The 20,695-nt window shown below is 37.4% G+C and overlaps 1 protein-coding gene across 1 annotated transcript in view; it reads right to left on the bottom strand.

Annotated features, from left to right (window-relative positions):
* Positions 1 to 17,673: 17,673 nt before the first annotated feature.
* LOC106701423 (teneurin-1-like) overlaps positions 17,674 to 20,695 on the bottom strand; it is a 349,065-nt gene continuing 346,043 nt past the window's right edge. The window contains exons 5-6 of the mRNA XM_070366166.1: positions 19,824 to 20,084; positions 17,674 to 17,972 (exon numbers count right to left, since the gene is read on the bottom strand). Of these exons, the coding sequence (XP_070222267.1) occupies positions 17,674 to 17,972; positions 19,824 to 20,084 (560 nt within the window). The remainder of the gene's footprint in view (positions 17,973 to 19,823; positions 20,085 to 20,695) is intronic.

The following is a 20,695-nucleotide window of genomic DNA, read 5'->3' as shown; positions in this document are numbered from 1 at the left end:
GACTCTTCAAGGCTGAAATGTTGAAATTTCATTTCCCAGTCTTTTTTCCATTTTTACAGACACTTCCTCAAAGTCTGACATGACTCAGGATTAGTAAAATCTCACTTTAACATCTTATACTTTCTTATCATAGCTTTAATTTAGACTTGACTGTCCTACAGACTCACATTTCAATTTTGACTGAACTGACTGATTACGTCTAATCAGAATGCTTTGAAAAAAAACAATTGATGGGTTATTTGATAAAATATGGTTGTGTCTTCATAAACAAAAGGTTCAATAACTTCCACTGGAATGACCAGGCAATTCAGACAACATATCAATTTAGGCAATGTCTTAAATCAATTAACCTCTTTGACAATTTTGATTGACTTCCTTATTTTCACAAATCACTCAAAAAGATAGCTGTATCTGCTTATTTATTTATGGATATGCAAGTAATTGGTATTTGCTATTTCTTAGTCTTAAACTATGCTGACTATAAAGTTCTCCTACAATACTCATTTGACTTGTAGTCTAATTGTGATTGAATATGGTTATGTCTACATGCATTGACTTGGCATATCAACTGCAGTGGTTTTTCCATGCAGAAATTAGCTTGAATATTTTACCTATAAAAATCAGTACAGTCTTCACAAACTAAAATTAAACAAATCCAAGAAACAAGAAAACAGGTCTGACTGATTCAACTACTAACATAGGGGTTTAAAAACTACTGAGTTTATTGAGCTGACTGGCCAAACATAGAAACCAAACTGGTTTATACACACAGACAAGGCACTAAAAAATCAATTGTGCAAGAAATAACAGCTCAAATCAATCAAATACAGTTATTCAGTTCTGTGCAAAGACACAGTCAAAACATACAGAATAAGAATTACATCTCTATATTTATTTACTAGTTAAAAAATATTTGTTGAATACTTAGTAAGTGTCCAAAACAATATAGAAGCTTGAAATACTTCAGTAAGCAAAACAGACAAGGATCCCAGACCTTGTGGAGCTTATAATCCAGACAATAAACAGCAATCACAGAACAGAAGTTAATTATATAGAAGACAATACATGCTATGGGGGAAAAAAAGGACAGGGTAAAGGGTATTGGGAGTTTGGGGCTGGGTGATAGTTACAGTATTATATACCACCACTCAGAGTCAGCTTCATTGAGCAGGAAACATCTGAACAAAGACGTGAAGAGCCGTCAGAATTAAACATGTAACACCTGGAGGAAGAGAGTCCCATGCACAAGACTCAGCTAAGGTAAAGTCCCTAAGGCAGAAGTGTGCCGCAGCTTTTCTGGAGATTGACAAAGATGCCACTGAGATGGGAGGGGAACTAATAAGGGGAAGTGTAGGAGATGAGCACAGAAAGGTATCAGGGAGCAAATTTTAGACCACAGTAAATATTTTACTCTCAGTTAAAGGAGAAAACATTGGCATATTTTTAAGCAGAGCAGACTGACATTTTAAAAGAATCATTCGAGGTACTTCCTTGGTGGTCCAGTGGCTAAGACTCTGTGTTCAATCCCTGGTCAGAGAACTAGAGCTTCCATGCCATAGCAAAGATCGAAGATCCTGCATGCCACGACTAAGACCTGGCACAGCCAAAAAAAAAAAAATATATATATATATTTTTAATGGATCATTCTAGGAAGGAGGAAGACCTGTTAGGGGGCTGCTGTATTAACCAGGTGAGAGATGATAGTGGTTTGGACAAGGGTAATAGCAATGGAGTTGGTAGTGAATAAACAGTGCTTACTGATCGAGTGGATGTAAGGTGTGGGAGTGAGAGAGTTCTCAGGACGACACCAAGCATTTTGGCTTGAGCAAGTGGTAGGCTAGAGTTTTCGTCAACTGAAATGGGCAAGTCTGCAAGTGGAGCAAGTTTGAAGTAGAGGGAAGATTAGGAATTCTGTTTTAGACAAGTGAAATTTAAAATACCCACTAGAGGGTTCCCAAAAGGGAACCCTCTTACACTGTTGGTGGGAATGCAAACTAGTACAGCCACTATGGAGAACAGTGTGGAGATTCCTTAAAAAACTGGAAATAGAACTGCCTTATGATCCAGCAATCCCACTGCTGGGCATACACACTGAGGAAACCAGAAGGGAAAGAGACACGTGTACCCCAATGTTCATCGCAGCACTGTTTATAATAGCCAGGACATGGAAGCAACCTAGATGCCCATCAGCAGATGAATGGATAAGAAAGCCGTGGTACATATACACAATGGAGTATTACTCTGCCATTAAAAAGAATACATTTGAATCAGTCCTAATGAGGTGGATGAAACTGGAGCCTATTATACAGAGTGAAGTAAGCCAGAAGGAAAAACACCAATACAGTATACTAACGCATATATATGGAATTTAGAAAGATGGTAACAATAACCCTGTGTACGAGACAGCAAAAGACACACTGATGTATAGAACAGTCTTATGGACTCTGTGGCAGAGGGAGAGGGTGGGAAGATTTGGGAGAATGGCATTGAAACATGTATAATATCATGTATGAAACGAGTTGCCAGTCCAGGTTCGATGCACGATACTGGATGCTTGGGGCTAGTGCACTGGGATGACCCAGAGGGATGGTATGGGAGGGGAGGAGGAGGAGGGCTCAGGATGGGAACACACGTATACCTGTGGCGGATTCATTTTGATATTTGGCAAAACTAATACAATTTGTAAAGTTTAAAAATAAAATAAAATTAAAAAAAAATACCCACTAGACACACAGGTGAAATCTTTAAGTAAGTCAAAAATGGATGTTGGTCACATGTATACCTGTGGCGGATTCATTTTGATATTTGGCAAAACTAATACAATTATGTAAAGTTTAAAAATAAAATAAAATTAAAAAACAAAAACAAAAATGGATGTTGGCAGAGAGGTCTTGGAGGGATATGAGTCTGGGGCTCATTTGTATAGTAGATGGTATTTTAAGCAGCAAGACCATATGAGATCACACAGTGAGTGAGTGTAAATGGAGAAGATTCTAGGACAAGGAGCACTGGGACACTCCAATATTAAAATATCACAGAGAAGAGGAAGAATCAGCAAGTAAGAGAAGTAACTACGGAGATAAGGGGAAAATTAAGAGCATAGTAACCTGGAAACCAGGCAAAGAAAGCCCAGAGAACTCATAAATTCATCAGAAAATGACATATTCCATTAGTCTTAATCTTCTCCTCCTCTTGGCCCTTGTTTAGCAGAGGTAACCCAAGGTTTATATTAATTAAAAAACGTGGTAGAAGGGGAATTCTTGGATTATTTCACAAGGCTGCCAATTTCCTCATAGAAAAAGTTATTAAACTTTTGCACAGAAGATTTCTACAGGCCACACAATCATTCTAGCTGAAGGATTATTTCGGCAAATCTAAACTTGCCAAGGAACAATGAAAATAAAAGATGAGTTATCTCAAAAAAATAAGATTTACACTTATAAACATCAAAATAAATGAAAATTATTTAAGCACAGATTTTCAGATAATAGAATACAACTGAAAACAAAAAATTAAAAATATAGACTTTGGAGAATAAAGAAATGCTGTGTAAAGTCAACCACTTAGTATAATAGTTATTTTCTCATGGAAACACAATTATGTGTACACTGTTGAAATTGTTAAATGACAAATACATGATTTCGGCTTCAAAGGAAAATAGTATAGTATATATGACATCAAAGATTTGAAATGTGCAGCTTTGTTTTTAAAACTGCTAATTTGGGCAGACATCTTTGAAACATAAAACTGCTGATCGGCTGGTTAACAACACTTCCATGTCTTCCTTGCTTTCTCTGTAAGACATAAACTTGATCTCCAAGCATAGCTTTTCCCTAAGTAAATAGAAGAGCATGTCTCAGCCACATATGGGGCTCTAATTTCATAATGAAAATTTAAAATGAGCTGGTGACTTAATAATGATGTAAAGAGCAAAATATTACATTACCCTTGGTCTAATATATTTTTTCTCATCTTATTTTTAGAAGGAACACACATCACAAAAGCTGTGTTAAAGAAAGAAATTAAGAGCTAAACCTGGATATTGCCATAAAGGAAATATTTAATAATCCTGTGCTTTTATGTTTTTTAAAGGAAGCTTTTTTTTCCTATTTTTTTAAAACATTGGAAAGATCCCTGTAAGCAACAATTAATTGTTGGTTATTTTTAAAAGTAGTGTAGAAAGCAAGTGACTTGGATTCATTCCTCTGTGATATCACTGTCATTTTATTTACTTTTTAGATATGTTAAACAAAAATTTTAATAACATATGGTACAAAATTCTATTCCTGTGGCGGATTCATGTTGATATATAGCAAAACCAATACAATATTGTAAAGTTAAAAAATAAAATGAAAAATGACAGAAAAAAAAGAACAAAAACGCACACAAATCTTCCTCCAATCCCTATCCACCGTCACCTAGTTGCCTTCCACAAATTCAATCATAATAATCCATTTATTTGAATATTTCCAGAGAAATTCTATGCATCTTCAAGCATATATAGGCTTCCCTTGTAGCTCAGTTGGTAAAGAATTTGCCTGCAATGCAGGACACCTGGGTTCGATTCCTGGGTTGGAAAGATCCCTTGGAGAAGGAAATGGCAACCCACTCCAGTATTCTTGCCTGGAGAATCCCACGGAAAGAGGAGCCTGGTGGGTTACAGTCCATGGGGTCACAAGAGTCACACACAACTTGGCAACAACAGACTAGACTAGACAAGACAAGCATATTATACATGTAGTTCCATGTAAAACCACACACCAAGTGTGGTGTACCAGACATCACTGCTTTTAAACTGAAGGTTGTGACCAATTAGTTGATTAGGAAATTAATTTACTGGATTACAAATTAATGTTAGAAAGACATTAAATAAGATAGAAAATGTCAGAGTGCATTGTTTATAGTAGGGGTAGATACTGCCTTGTGAAATTTTTTTCTAGTTCTTTTGTTTGTTTGTTTGTTTGTTTAGAGATTCATTGAGAACTGGGTCACAAGGTAAACTGTATTTCTTACTCTGGGTCACAGTAATCCAAGTCTATGCCCCAACCAGTAATGCTGAAGAAGCTGAAGTTGAACGGTTCTATGAAGACCTACAAGACCTTTTAGAACTAACACCCAAAAAAGATGTCCTTTTAATTATAGGGGACTGGAAGGCAAAAGTAGGAAGTCATGAAACACCTGGAGTAACAGGCAAATTTCACCATGGAATATGGAATGAAGCAGGGCAAAGGCTAATAGAGTTTTGCCAAGAGAATGCACTGGTCATAGCAAACACCTTCTTCCAACAACACAAGAGAAGACTCTACACATGGACATCACCAGACGGTCAATACAGAAATCAGATTGATTATATTCTTTGCAGCCAAAGATGGAGAAGCTCTATACAGTCAGCAAAAACAAGACCGGGAGCTGACTGTGGCTCAGATCATGAACTCCTTATTGCCAAATTCAGACTTAAATTGAAGAAAGTAGGGAAAACCACTAGACCATTCAGATATGACCTAAATCAAATCCCTTATGATTATACAGTGGAAGTGAGAAATAGATTTAAGGGACTAGATCTGATAGATAGAGTGCCTGATGAACCATGGACAGAGGTTCATGACATTGTACAGGAGACAGGGATCAAGACCATCCCCATGGAAAAGAAATGCAAAAAAGCAAAATGGCTGTCTGGGGAGGCCTTACAAATAGCTGTGAAAAGAAGAGAAGGGAAAAGCAAAGGAGAAAAGGAAAGATACAAGCATCTGAATGCAGAGTGCCAAAGAATAGCAAGGAGAGATAAGAAAGCCTTCCTCAGTGATCAGTGCAAAGAAATTGAGGAAAATAACAGAATGGGACAGACTAAAGATCTCTTCAAGAAAATTAGAGATACCAAGGGAATATTTCATGCAAAGATGGGCTTGATAAAGGACAGAAATGGTATGGACCTAACAGAAGCAGAAGATATTACGAAGAGGTGGCAAGAATATACAGAAGACTGTACAAAAAAAGATCTTCATGACCAAGATAATCACGATGGTGTGATCACTCACCTAGAGCTGGACATCCTGGAATGTGAAGTCAAGTGGGCCTTAGAAATCATCACTACGAACAAAGCTAGTGGAGGTGATGGCATTCCAGTTGACCTATTTCAAATCCTAAAAGATGATGCTGCGAAAGTGCTGCACTCAATATGCCAGCAAATTTGGAAAACTCAGCAGTAGCCACAGGACGGGAAAAGGTCAGTTTTCATTCTCGTCCCAAAGAAAGGCAATGCCAAAGAATGCTCACACTACCACACAAATGCACTCATCTCACACGCTAGTAAAGTAATGCTCAAAACTCTCCAAGCCAGGCTTCAGCAATACATGAACCATGAACTTCCAGATGTTCAAGCTGGTTTTAGAAAAGGCAGAGGAACCAGAGATCAAATTGCCAACATCCGCTGGATCATAGAAAAAGCAAGAGAATTCCAGAAAAAACATCTATTTCTGCTTTATTGACTATGCCAAAGCCTTTGACTGTGTGGATCATAGTAAACTGTAGAAAATTCTGAAAGAGATGGGAATACCAGACCACCTGATCTGCCTCTTGAGAAATCTGTATGCAGGTCAGGAAGCAACAGTTAGAACTGGACATGGAACAACAGACTAGTTCCAAATAGGAAAAGGAGTACGTCAAGGCTGTATATTGTCTCCCTGCTTATTTAACTTATTGCAGAGTACATCATGAGAAATGCTGGACTGGAAGAAGCACAAGCTGGAGTCAAGATTGCCAGGAGAAATATCAATAACCTCAGATATGCAGATGACACCATCGTTATGGCAGAAAGTGAAGAGGAACTAAAAAGCCTCTTGATGAAAGTGAAAGAGGAGAGTGAAAAAGTTGGCTTAAAGCTCAACATTCAGAAAACTAAGATCATGGCATCTGATACCATCACTTCATGGCAAATAGACGGGGAAACAGTGGAAACAGTGTCAGACTTTATTTTTTGGGGCTCCAAAATCATTGCAGATGGTGACTGCAGCCATGAAATTAAAAAACGCTTACTCCCTGGAAAGAAAGTTATGACCAACCTAGATAGCATAATCAAAAGCAGAGATATTAGTTTGCCAACAAAGGTCCATCTAGTCAAGGCTATTGTTTTTCCAGTGGTCATGTATGGATGTGAAAGTTGGACTATAAAGAAAGCTGAGTGCTGAAGAATTGATGCTTTTGAACTGTGGTGTTGGAGAAGACTCTTGAGAGTCCCTTGGACTGCAAGGAGATTCAACCAGTTCATTCTAAAGGAGATCAGGTCTGGGTGTTCTTTGGAAGGACTGATGCTAAAGCTGAAACTCTAATACTTTGGCCATCTCATGCAAAGAGTTGACTCATTGGAAAAGACTCTGATGCTGGGAGGGATTGGGGGCAGGAGTAAAAGTGGACGACAGAGGATGAGATGGCTGGATGGCATCACCAACTCGATGGACATGAGTTTGCGTGAACTCCGGGAGTTGGTGATGGACAGGGAGGCCTGGCGCGCTGCAATTCATGGGGTTGCAAAGAGTCGGACACGACTGAGCTACTGAACTGAACTGAATATCGTATGGTGGATAAATGGAAGGGTTTGAAATCAGCCTGGGTTTAAGTCCTGGCTTTTCCACATACTAGCTAAATGACTTGGCCTATCCTCGTTGTTGGAGAAGGCAATGGCACCCCACTCCAGTACTCTTGCCTGGAAAATCCTATGGATGGAGGAGCCTGGTAGGCTGCAGTCCATAGGGGTCGTTAAGAGTCGGACACGACTGAGCGACTTCACTTTCACTTTTCACTTTCATGCACTGGAGAAGGAACTGGCAACCCACTCCAGTGTTCTTGCCTGGAGAATCCCAGGGATGGCGGAGCCTGGTGGGCTGCCGTCTCAGGGGTCGCACAGAGTCGGACACGACTGAAGCGACTCAGCAGAAGCAGCAGCACCCTCGTTGTGCCTCAGTTTTCACATTTGTAGCTAAGGATATTATTAGTAGCTAAGTCAGAGAGTAGTTATGAGAATTAAATTCATTAATATCGCAAAAGAGTTAGAACAGTATCTAGGAGAGAGTAAGAATTATGTGTTTGTTTAATACAACATTGGGTTTTATAAAATGATTTTTTGGCACCTATGCAACTTTTCATGTGATGCGCCTATATTTCCCTATTCATATGATGAGCTAGAGTAACAAAAGTCCTAATATTGAACTCTCCTTGCATCCCCAGTAAGAACTGCACTTAGTTGTAGTGTATTATTCTTTTACTATATTGCTGGACCTTATTTGCCAGTATTTTACCTCAGAATTTTGTATCAGTATTCATAACTACAATTGGTTTGTAGATTTACTTTGTGATTTCTTTTTCTGCTTTAGATCTCCTTGTTTTTCTTGCTTTCAAAAAATTAAAAGAAGATTTGGAAGAGTTCCCTTTTGTTATGCTCTGAAGACATTTAAGTAGCATTGGAATGATGTATGTGGTTCTTAAAGTTTTGGCAGTTTTGTCTATTTCTGCTACTTTCTTTGGTTTGGGTGGTTCTTTGAAAATTTTATTTCTATAATATAAATTAGAAAAGTTAGGTTTTCTCTTTTCTCAGGCCATTTTTGCCATTTATATTTGTTCTATAAAATCATTTATTCCACTCAGGTTAAGTATATCTTAAAAGAGGTACACAAAGTAGTCTCTTATGAATCATTTAACTTCCTCTTTATCTATAGTTATTTTGACATGCTTATTTCTTGTCTTCTTTTATTTTCTGCACTCTCTTATCTATTTTATTGCTTTTCCACCCCAGAATTGGCTCTTAGATTTATTTGTTAGTTCTAGATTTTTTATGATACATATTTTCATTTTTTATGATACATATTTTAAAATCTGAAGGAAATGCCATTAAAAAAGATGATAAAACGTTCAACTTCAGAATCAATAAATGACATGTAATTTAAAACATATAGTTATTACTGTTTTAAAATTTCATTGAAAAATTAGCAAAAATATTTTAAAGTAAATCATCTAGTGCTAGTTAGGGAAATGGTCACTCATGCTTTGCTAAATGGGTTAATATAAATTCAGAAGTACTTTGTTAATATCTCTCTTGAGTCTTAATATAAACATTATTGAGTCCTGTAATTTTATTTGTAAAAATCTACTATAAGGAAGAAATCAGAAAAAAACCAACATTTTGACCACAAAGATGCCAATTGTATTAACAGCATTTTTATACTAGTAAAACATTGGAAATGCTAATATTAAAAAATAAGGTATAGTTAAGATATGTTACATCTTAACTAATATATTTAAAATACTATTTAATTAAGACTTGGTAACATGGAACATGCCTGTTTTAATTCAACTGAAATAACAAGTTGCATGGATCCTTATAAAGCAGGAATTCCCAACCTGTGGGATCTAATCCCTGATGACCTGAGGTGGAGCTGATATAACAATTAGAGAAATAAAGTGAAAGTGAAAGTCGCTCAATCATGTCCGACTCTTTGCAACCCCATGGACTATACAGTCCGTGGAATTTTCCAGGCCAGAATACTGGAGTGGGTAGCCTTTCCCTTCGCCAGGGGATTTTCCCAACTCAGGGATCGAACCCAGGTCTCTTGCATTGCAGGCAGGTCCTTCACCAGCTGAGTCACAATAGAAATAAAGTGCACAATAAGTGTAATGCATTTGAATCGTCCCTGAATCAACTCCCTTCCCCTAACCCTGTCCATGGAAAAATTATCTTCCAAGAAACTAGTTCCTGGTGCCAAAAAGGTTAAGGATCGCTATTATAAAGGAACACGATGTACTGTAAGCACATTAACACGTTCTGGATTTTTTGTTTGTATCTATCTATCATCTCCATCTACTTCCAGAAGCTATAAAATATAGACAGTTGAATTTGATCACTTAAAAATATAAACCTCTATATCTACAAATACAAATGTACCATATGAACCTATTTCAAAAGGCAAATAACAAACTAGGAAAAACGCATAATATGTGTTTAGAGTTTTTTTTTTACCCTTTATAAATAAAAAGTTCTTGAAAATTAATTAGTATGAAAATCTGTATTACATATAGAATGGTAAACAACAAGGTTCTACTGTATAACACAGAGAACACTATTCAATATCTTGGGACAAACCGTAATGGAAAAGAATACAAAAAAGAATATATGTATGTATGTGGTGGCTCAGATGGTACAGAAAGCGCCTGTAATGCAGGAGTCTGATCCCTGGGTCGGGAAGATCCCCTGGAGGAAGGCATGGCAACCCACTCCAGTATTCTTGTCTGGAGAATCCTCATGGATAAAGGAGCCTGGCATGAGGTCACAAAGACTTGGACATGACTGAGCAACTAAGCACACCTGTGTATAACTGAGTCATTTTAGTGTAGCACTGTAAATCAACTGTACTTCAATTAAAACTTAATTAAAAATGAAATATAAAAATATGAATAGAAAAAACGGGTAAAGGATATCAACAGTTTATAAAAAATGTATATGGTCTATTAACATACAAAATGATGTTCAAGTTCACTCATAGTTAAATTGCAAAATAATAGCACAAAATAGCACACTTCATGTAGCAGATTGAGACATTTCATTCATTGCCAGTGTTGATAATCATACAGGAGAACACATGCATTGGTAGTGCTATATATAGCACTAGTAGGAAGAAAAACTGGTTTTGTACAGGGGAATTTTGTATTATCTATAGAAATTGCTAAATGTACATATCCTTGGCCCATCACTTCTACTTCTAAGGAATTATCTAACAGGTGTGCAAACACATGTGTGCAAGGATGTTAAGTACAGCATTGTTTTTAATATTAAAGCACTGGAAACTCAGATTTCCACAAACATAAGTCTAACTAAATAAAAAATGATACATAGAGAAGCAGAATACTATACAGCTATTAAAAAGAATAAGGCAGATCTATACTACAAACATGGGAAAATATCCATGATATAATCTTTAGTAGAAAAAAGTTATTGATTTTTTTTATTTTATGTTATCCCATTTGTATATATACAGAACATTTGGGGTGAATTATATATAAGATACTGTTAACACTGTTACCTCTCAAGAATGGCTTGATAATTTTTTGTCTTGCTGACACAATTGGAAGTCCTATCTGTGTATTTCCCAAAGTTATAATATTACCTAAAAGACTTATATGCCAGTTGATAATTTTTATTTTCTTGCAGGTGAAGGATGGAATATTTGTGATCCTGTGACTTCTATATTTTATATAGAAGCATAAAGAAGAAAGATTTTTCACTTTAAACATGCTTTTACTGTTTTAATTTTTAAAACATCAGTTGATACTACTTTAATACTAAAAAGTATTACTTTTAATACTAAAATTAAAATATCTAATTTTATAACGACTTGAAATTTCAGTATCATCAAATCTGTTCTCAATTGTAAGAGTACCACAGTCATCCCAGAAGTGTCTCACCCACAGATCAAGTAATCCCAATGACTTACACTCTTCCTCTGATCGTGTAACGTTTCCAAAGGAGCCATTACAAAGTCAACTGCACTGTCTTATACATGTCTAATGGGTCCACCAGAGCCATTAGGATGTCAGTTATATGGCAGGGCTTCTGTCGAAGCTATTACCAAGTCATTGCATTGTTTCACACACTTCCTTTGACATTCAGATGGTTCCTGAGGAACTGTTTACATTGCTGTGGAAGTGTCCTGTATAACTTACACTAGCAGGGGAAAACAAAAAAGCAAAAGAAAGAAATGTAAAATAAACAAATTCCTTTCATTAATTGCACATGAATGACCCCACATGGTCAAACATCAGAAGGAATAACTCCTTATTTTGGCATAAACTATTATATGTCATTCAAGAAACTCAGGTGTTAGGCTAGCTATTTTTTCACCACTCCTGCTGTTCTGATGGAGCAACTCAGGTTCTGAGAATGACAAATGCATGGCTATGATGGTATGGTGTTTATTGATAGCACATGGTATATTACCAGGTTTCTGCCATATGCACTAAGAAGCAATGGGGAGTAGTATTAATGGATTTTTTGGCTATCATGGGATTGTATCAGATAATCTGCTACCTGTAAAGTTCCAAGCACTGCATAGGGAGCTCAGCTGCCCAACAATCATGGAAATCAACAAGGCCTCTGAGTAGTTGAAATCCCAGCTCTATCTCAAGGGGCTACTCCAATGACAGTAGGAAATACAATAGTATGGATTTAACCCTCAGCCAGGTCTGAAGTGCTTCACTGAATTTCCTCTCAGTCGCCTCTACTTCGCAGAACAAGATTGTTGGCTATTAAAATGATATATCCCCTGGTGGCTCAGATGGTAAAGAATCTGCCTGCAATGCGAGAGACCTGGGTTTGATCCCTGGGTCAGAAAGATCCCCTGGAGAAGGAAATGGCGACCCATTCCAGTATTTTTGCCTGGAGAATTCCATGGACAGAGGAATCTGGTGGGCTACAGTCTGTGGGGTCACAAAGAGTCGGACAGGACTGAGCGACTAACACTTTCACCTTCACTCTCAAAATGATATATTATTTAAAGTAAGAAAAGTGCAAGGAAATGAGAAAGTGGGCTGAGTTCTGCTAGACTAGAGTTTCCTGGGATACCAGATGTTTCAGAAGCCACATTGTATGCCTGGTAAATCCTTGATAAAAGAGACTTTACCCTGGAGCATCTACCCCACAATACATGCATAATAAATTCTTTTTGTGTAACAAATAACCACACTAAGATGTATTGAGCATTTAATATATAACAGGCAAACTGTAAGGTGCTATATATTCATTTTCCCATTTAATCCTCACACACAAAAATGGAAATAGGTAATGCTTCCATTTGACAGACAAGCAAACTAAGACCTGGAAACCTTTAGTTACTTGTCCAAGGACACACAGAGTTAAGATACAGAACCATGGTACAAACGTAGGACTATCTTACACCACAATCCATTTACTTAATCACTCACCATCAGAACAATGTTTATTTAGATTGCACTAATATAATAATTTTTACTTTGACAAATGAATTCACATCCCTTGTGTTCTCACAGCAAGCTGCACATATTTTTTATTATGGTTCTAAATTATATTACACCTAGCCTTTATTGTCTCCAGTAGACTTCTTTAGGTATATATGCCCACTTGACTCTGACCACCTGCATTGCAAACTGCTCCAAGAATCCAGTGGGTGGGTTTCCCAAAAGCTACATGTGTATTCCTAAATTTACTCCCTGGTTGTAGCTGATGGGACCAGTGGTAGACATCTGACTCAAGCTGGGAAAAGTATTCTATCTCACTGGAATTTAGAAATGGCATTGAAAAATATCCAGTTAATCTCAACTTCTTTCCCGAACATAAGAAATATAAACTGGGGAAATCTTTGCCAGGTTTTATGCTTGCTTTGTGGATGGAGATTTAGAGAAAGTAAATCTACAGAGACAGGATTGAAGGAAATGGATGCAGAAGCAAGAGGCAAAGGAACAGGCAATTCTTCTAATCTAGTTCCTTCTTTTGTCCTTGTCCCATGAAGCATTCACATGCCCCATTTTATAAATTTGCTTTTTTAGGTTTAAGTTAGCTCAAGTTGGTTTCTGTTACCTGGAATAATAAACAATTCTAATTCATAGGGCATCATTATTGTCCTCTAGACTGTAAATTCTGAGAGAGTGAAAGTTGTGTAGTGGTCATCTTTTATATATCCCCAGTCTCCAATACGGGCTTCCCTTGTGGCTCAGGTGGTAAAGAATCCGCCTGCAATGCGGGAGGCCTGGGTTTGATCCCTGGGTTGGGAAGATCCCCTGGAGGAGAGCATGGTACCCTCTCCAGTATTCTTGCCTGGAAAATCCCCATGGACAGAGGAGCCTGGAGGGCTGCAGTCCATGGGGTCACAAACAGGCAGACACGACTGAGTGACTAGGCCCAGCACAGCACACTCTCCAATACAGAGCCTGGCAAAGAGTAGTTGCTCAATAAATACTGCTTACACAGAAATATCATTAACAACAAGCGCATAGCCACAGTAATTTCTTTGTGACATTATTACAGGTTAAAAATGCCTTTCTTTAACTATTTCCTTCTATTTAGCACCTTGATAAGCACTTTGACGTTTTCTAATCCAAATGTTTCATTTGGGCCACATGTGAAAAACACATTCCTGGAAATTGATTACTCAAATTTAGCTGCTAATATAGTTTTTTTTCTTCAACCTAATGTAGAGTCAAATATCATTATTGAGAAACACTCTAATCACTGATGTTAATGCTCAAGTAGGCCTGCCAAGTTCTTCTAAGAAAAGCCCACTATATTACCTGTCAGAGGTAGAGTCGTGTGTTAGATGACAAGAGGTTTGATTCACTGCAGCATTTCTATTAAGGGCTTCCCAAGTGGCATAGTTGGTAAAGAATCTGCCTGCCAATGTGGGAGATACAAGAAATGTGGGTTTGATCCCTGGGTTGGGAAGATCTCCTGGGGAAGGGAATGGCTACCCACTCCAGTATTCTTGCCTGGAAAATCCCATGAACAGAGGAGCCTGGCGGGCTACAGTTCATGGGATCACAAAGATTTGGACACAACTGAGCAACTGAACATGCACGCAACATTTCTATTTCGAGAACTACAAAATATATTATCTCTCAGTTTTAACTTTTAGAGTAAAGCGTGGTGGTGGTGGTGGTTTAGTTGCTGTCATGTCCAACTCTTGCAAGTCCATCGATTATAGCCTGCCAGGCTTCTCTGTCCATGGGATTTCCCAGGCAAGAATACTGGAGTGGGTTGCCATGTCCTTCCCCCTAGGGAAATTCCTGATTTAGGGATCAAACCCTCATCTCCTACGTATTTTAGCCAGTCTCCTGCATTGTCGGTGGATTCTTTACTGACTGATCTACCAGGGAATCCCAAAGAGTAAAGTATATTCTTCATTTTTTAGTACCTATTGTTCTCTAGATTCAGTGGCTAAGTCCTTAAGAAAAAACAGTGAATAAACCAGGCTCTGTCTTCAAGTAGCTTCCCGTCTAGTACTTATTAAAAACCATTTTGAAGACAGAAGATAAACAACTCAAGTATTAGGCTACAATGAATAGTTACACTGGTAGTAATGTGAAATGGGAGTAGAAAAGGGGTAAAATGAATAAAGCTTTGTGACTGATATCAAAGTTTCCTGCTTATGGGCCTCAGGATGAAGCTGATTTGAGTAAACCTGCAGTTTTCCTAGCAGATGATTAAGCATCAATACACAACAAAGAGTTTACTTAGGACGTATCTGAGGGAATGGAAATAAAGTGCATTAGTGTTCTGACTGTCCTCTAAAAGCCAAGAAACCACATTCTCTTCTGTTACCTGCTGCTCTCCCTTCCCTGTGCTTCAGACCTCTCAGTTGGTTTCATTCGGAAAGTAAAGGTTATTTATTTTAATTTTTCATGGCTTAAAGCATATTGGAAACTTCAATTCAATTAAGGGTAACCAAACAGAGTTTACAAAAGTGAGAAAAAAATATAAATATTTTGAAAGGCTTGACTAATTAATTAAATGAAAGAAATAAGTCCTTACAGACATAATTTCAGAAATATAAGTAGAAAATGCAAGTTGTAATAGCCTAGGATGAATAGAATTCAAAGTGTCTTTGAAACTGCATCTCAAATCTTTCCCAGTTGAAAAACCTACTCAAATTAACAAATTCCCCTACTTTCACTTCTCTCCCAAATTTATAGGAGTGAAGCTTAAATCATCCCAAATCAACCCCATGATATTATATCATTGCATCATCAATAATCTAAAAATCAGAATATATAGGAAGACAGAAACAAAATAAAATGTCACTGACACTAACTGAAGCACATGGATGGAGTGGCATGAAGTCTTAGGTTGTGAAGCATATAAATCCTAAAAATTTTAAGCTATTTTACTCTTTCCAAACATAGTATAGACAAACTCAAATTACTAAATAGATTCCCTACCAGGCCTGCTTTCATGAATGCAGGAGATCAATGAGAAATAAATAGCAATATTTGCACACAAACATTAAGTTCAATTCATTGAAAATAACTTGTTTTTTTCAAATTAACATGCTTTTAGAAAAACCATTTACACTCTCATCTCAACTCAAACCTCCTCTGTAAGAATCTATGGAAATGCTGAAGGCAGGCCAGGCCTGGTTATCACTTATTGAAAATTTATGGAATCTAAATTGGTAAAATCTTACACAAGGTCATAAATAAGATTCGAAATTTTATACTCCTTACTGAAAATTGCTAGCAGGAGCAGAGTAAAACTTACAGAACTCTATCTAACTGAATAAAGTTCTTCATGTCTTATATTCATACGAGTCAAAGGAGCTAAAAAGTCTGGCTATTTGAAAACAATCAATTGTATTTAGCTAACTTGTTTCTAAATTGCTGTTTTAAGTCTTCCTCCTATGTAAAATGCTGAAACAATAGAATCATTCTATAGATGGGTCATGAGGATGAAATGAGATAAAGATATTAAAAGTGTATTTGGAAATTATAAAGTACTGATCAATAAGAATAATGAACATTCTGACTATACTTATATGATACAACTGCTATCCTTTATATACATTCATTTATTCAGTGATCACAAAATCTTAGAGGTAGATAGTAATATCCTCCTGGTTTAACAGATGATGAAATTCAGGCACAGAAACATTATACAACTTTCCCAATATCACACAGCTGGGATTTAAATCTAAGCTGGGATTTAAATCTAAGTCTGGCTTCACAGTACAAACTATTTATCACTATGCTCTATTGAATCCTCTTTGGAGGTATACATTGGGCCAAAAGAGGCTGGCATTTACACTAGTTTTTAGCAGACTGGATCACTTTTTACCTTGGCAGTCCTGCCCAATTTTGTGGTACCCTATCCAATTTCTGAAATAAACCATAAGGGAGATAAACCTGTAAAGAAAAAGACAGGACACATATCCTTTACTCCTGAGTCTTCTAACTCGGTCTCAGTAAATAGTGTTACATGACCAAGGTAGATGGCTGATTAGACAGAAGGCGAAATGAAGCTGTACAGCCCCAAACATTCCCGAAAGTTCCCCAAACCTCCCAGGGATATGGCACATGAGTACAGTACATACAGTGGCTCATCACAGTAAGCAGTTCTCATGGTGGGGTAGGATAATGTGCATTTTGCTAAAACTGATTCTAATACATCTTCCCCCTGATACGTTTCCCCCAGTTGCTAACAAATTTTGAGTCATTGTCCTGTGGTCAGATGTGAGGGTTCCCCATCTCGCAAAGTACTTGATTTTCATCAAAATCATTTATAAATATTGTTTTAAGTATCCCTCTGCAAAGGGGCAAAGCCAGTGAGCACAATGAAGGCAAAAGTAAAAGGACACCAGTGTCCCCTCACTGAAGAATGACAACACGTCTACAGAAAAGAATGAATGGCATTTCCTTCATTTGAAGGTGTTATTTATAATTGACAGCAGGGACAGGGCTGTAGTGTGATTCTTAAGTCAAGCCAGAGCATTGGAAGGAAAAGCCCAAGGCCATTTGCCAGGTGGCATTGTGAAGTTATGACAGTATCTAAACTATACTAAATCAATGGCTAGAGTCATGCAAAAAACCATAGATGATGTAGAAAGTCATGAGGCCAAAACCAACCATACCTGATTTAAATCTCTACTCTCATGCTAAATCAGTGTTTCTCTATTCGACCTTAAATCTTGTCTTTGTCCTCAGCTCCTCCCTCACCTCCTCACTGTTACCATCAACACATACCCATGAAATCTTCCAGAGGAAAACAAACCAACAAGCTACCAATAAACTAATCTTTGACAGGTTAATGAACCAGGCCTGTGTGTTGTTGGCAGGGTTGAACTGTGCAGGCTGGTTGTCAGAGATGGGGTGAGGTAAAAACAATTTGTCATCAAATATTTGGAAACACTTGCCTTGAGTAGACCCAGCTTGAGCCTCCATGTCACAGCAAACAGGAGAGAATTTAAAACCTGTAGTAGCAAATATTTTTTACTAATTAATCCTTGTTCAACTCATCTGGGATTCTTCAATCTTTACTCTTCGTCCAATATTATTTTTTAAATAATAGATTCAATCAAAATACAATTCACATACCATAATGTTCACACTCCTAAAGTGGCTTTTAGTATTTTCAGAGTTGTGGAATTATTATCACTATCTAATTCCAGAGTAGTTTCGTCACCCCAGAAGAAACCCCAGACTTAGGGTCTTGCAGGAGTAGAAGAATGGTTGAGCCTAGGGGAAGTCTTTTCTTTTAATGTTTCAGCCCAGTGAACTTAGCATATATTCCTTTTGTGAGGTGTGAGGGCTTCCTAGGTGGCTCAGTGGTAAAGAATCTGCCTGCAAATGCAGGAGATGTGGGTTCTATCCCTGGGTTGGGAAGATACCCTGGAATGGGAAATGGCAACCCACTCCAGTATTCTTGTCTGGAAAATTTCATGCACAGAGGAGTCTGGTGGGCTACAGTCCATGGGGTTGTACAGAGTCAGACATGACTGTGACTTACGCATGTGCGTGGGTGGTGAGATAAGGGAGAACAAGAAGTCTTGGAAATAGAGGAGCTCCTCTATTACCTGATGTCACATAAATTTGGTTGTTATTTTTCTGGTTTGATAGTTAAAGCCCAGAAAACTTTAGGGACCAGTGCAGGGTTTCCCAACATCCATGCTACTGCTGCTTCACTTACATGAATATGCATGACAGAGATCAAGTAGATTCCTTTCTCACTTCCACACTTTACCTCCTCCATACTCTTGGTCAAATTCAGCATTGCATATATACAAACATGAAAATAAACCTAAAATATCCAGACCATCAAGGATATTTGGTGATATTACAAAGTGTAATGGCCTCTCATTTAGGAAATGATATTCTAACTAGTGGACAAATGTCATTCCTGATTATATCTTTGTGGCCAATGTCCCCTCTGGGCTGAGGGAGGCAGAGGAGGACAGAACAGAAAGAACTGCAGGTACAGGGCTGTTGGCTACCTCTCTGGTACCTGAGAAAATACTAATTAGCCACTGCTGACAGACCAGGTCCCCAGTGATGGGACCTATGAAATACAGACAAACAGAATGATGAGAAGAGTAGATAATGTGTTTAATAAGCATTAATGTGATTTTTATGAAAGGACTTTGTTCTTTTGTAGGGATAGAAAAGCAGGAAACAAAACAAATTAACCTCTTCCCAACAAATCAAAGTGACAAAAACTTTTCCATTTCTAAAAGTTTTAAGACAATAATACATAATTACAATTTAATGATACTGCCCTTATTACTTATTGTCTGGCAAATGGCTGATGGTAATTCACTTTGTTGTTGTTTTTTTAATCATTTCAGCCTAATCTGGTTACTTTGCCTTTGTCTGTACACTTGACAGGTTAATCTGAATCAAAATAGAAAACACATACAAAATAGGCTTGGCTATACAGCTGTTCGCCTCATTGTTCATATATTGATACAAAGTCAAAATACATGAAATGAGTACTTCTAAAATAAATATCACCAGTATTGTACTAGAAAATAAAGATGAAAATAAAAGGTGAGTAATGAATAAGACATGCACAATATTGCTGATGATATAAGATTGATTTCCCTTGGGGGAACAACCAGAAATAAAAAGTACTTTATTTATTATTGTAAATGAATGTGTCTATTTGCCTGATACTTAGGTACATGCCTTGTCCATGGGACCCTGCATTTTCATTTTGTATAGGAAATGAAAGGTATCAGATATAAGGAAGAAAAAACAAATCAAAGGCTAAAACCTACATTCTCTCTGGGTTTTCCATAAACTATTAATATAGGTGGTTATATTACCGTTCTCTCCATCAGACTTCCTTTCATGGTCAGTGTCAGTCAAGGACAATGCGGAGTTGGCCCGGCTGGACAAACAGGAACTATGCTCTGATTTCATCCCCCGGATCCACATTCTCAGTGCATGGTCAGGGGAGGCAGCGCCTTCTGTCTCTGTGTCCACATCAGATCCCATCTCTAGTTGGTAGCCATGCCGGGAAACACTGTGCATGTCTGTCTGGTAGCCAGAGCACAGAGTGTGAGGAGTCTCACAGAATTCCATCTCTGAGAAGAAACAAAGTTCAGAGGAAAAATTTAGAAGGAAACAGAAATACCTGGTCAAATTCTACTTTTTTGTCCTTATGTTCCATTCCTCCATTGTTAGTATTTATGTCTTTGCAAAGTTAGAATTCTGGCCATTTTATTTCTGGTAGCTAGGATTCTGTGCTTATTTTGTGCTTCTGTAGCTTAAAATTATGGGGTCGCACAGAGTCGGACATGACTGAAGTGACTTAGAAGCAGCAGCAGCTTAAAATTATGCTCCTGTTGATTCTTACAAGGTTCTGGCAAAAGCATGCCCCACATAGCTTTATAGCTACAATTTTAGATTACACAAATGTAATGAAATAAGTGAATACAGGGAGTATAAAGTGCAGAGAGCTGTCCTTTAAAAGATATTTCTCTTCTAGGAAGAATATATATGATCGTCAGAGCACACCTATGCTTAAAATATTAAAATTATTGCCTTTTCTAAGTATTTCATATACCTTAGAGTTAAGAATACATAATTCAATGTGAAAACTGTGAGGAAAAAGCATTAAGATTAAATATACTTTTCAAAAGTATTTTTCCCAAACACATTAGTCTAAACTGTAAAATTATGAGTACCTAATATC

Source organism: Bos mutus, chromosome X (genome assembly GCF_027580195.1).
Source record: "Bos mutus isolate GX-2022 chromosome X, NWIPB_WYAK_1.1, whole genome shotgun sequence".
NCBI classification, from domain to species: domain Eukaryota; kingdom Metazoa; phylum Chordata; class Mammalia; order Artiodactyla; family Bovidae; genus Bos; species Bos mutus.
Note: the sequence above shows the minus strand (reverse complement) of the source record. Positions and strands in the feature narration are given on the sequence as shown.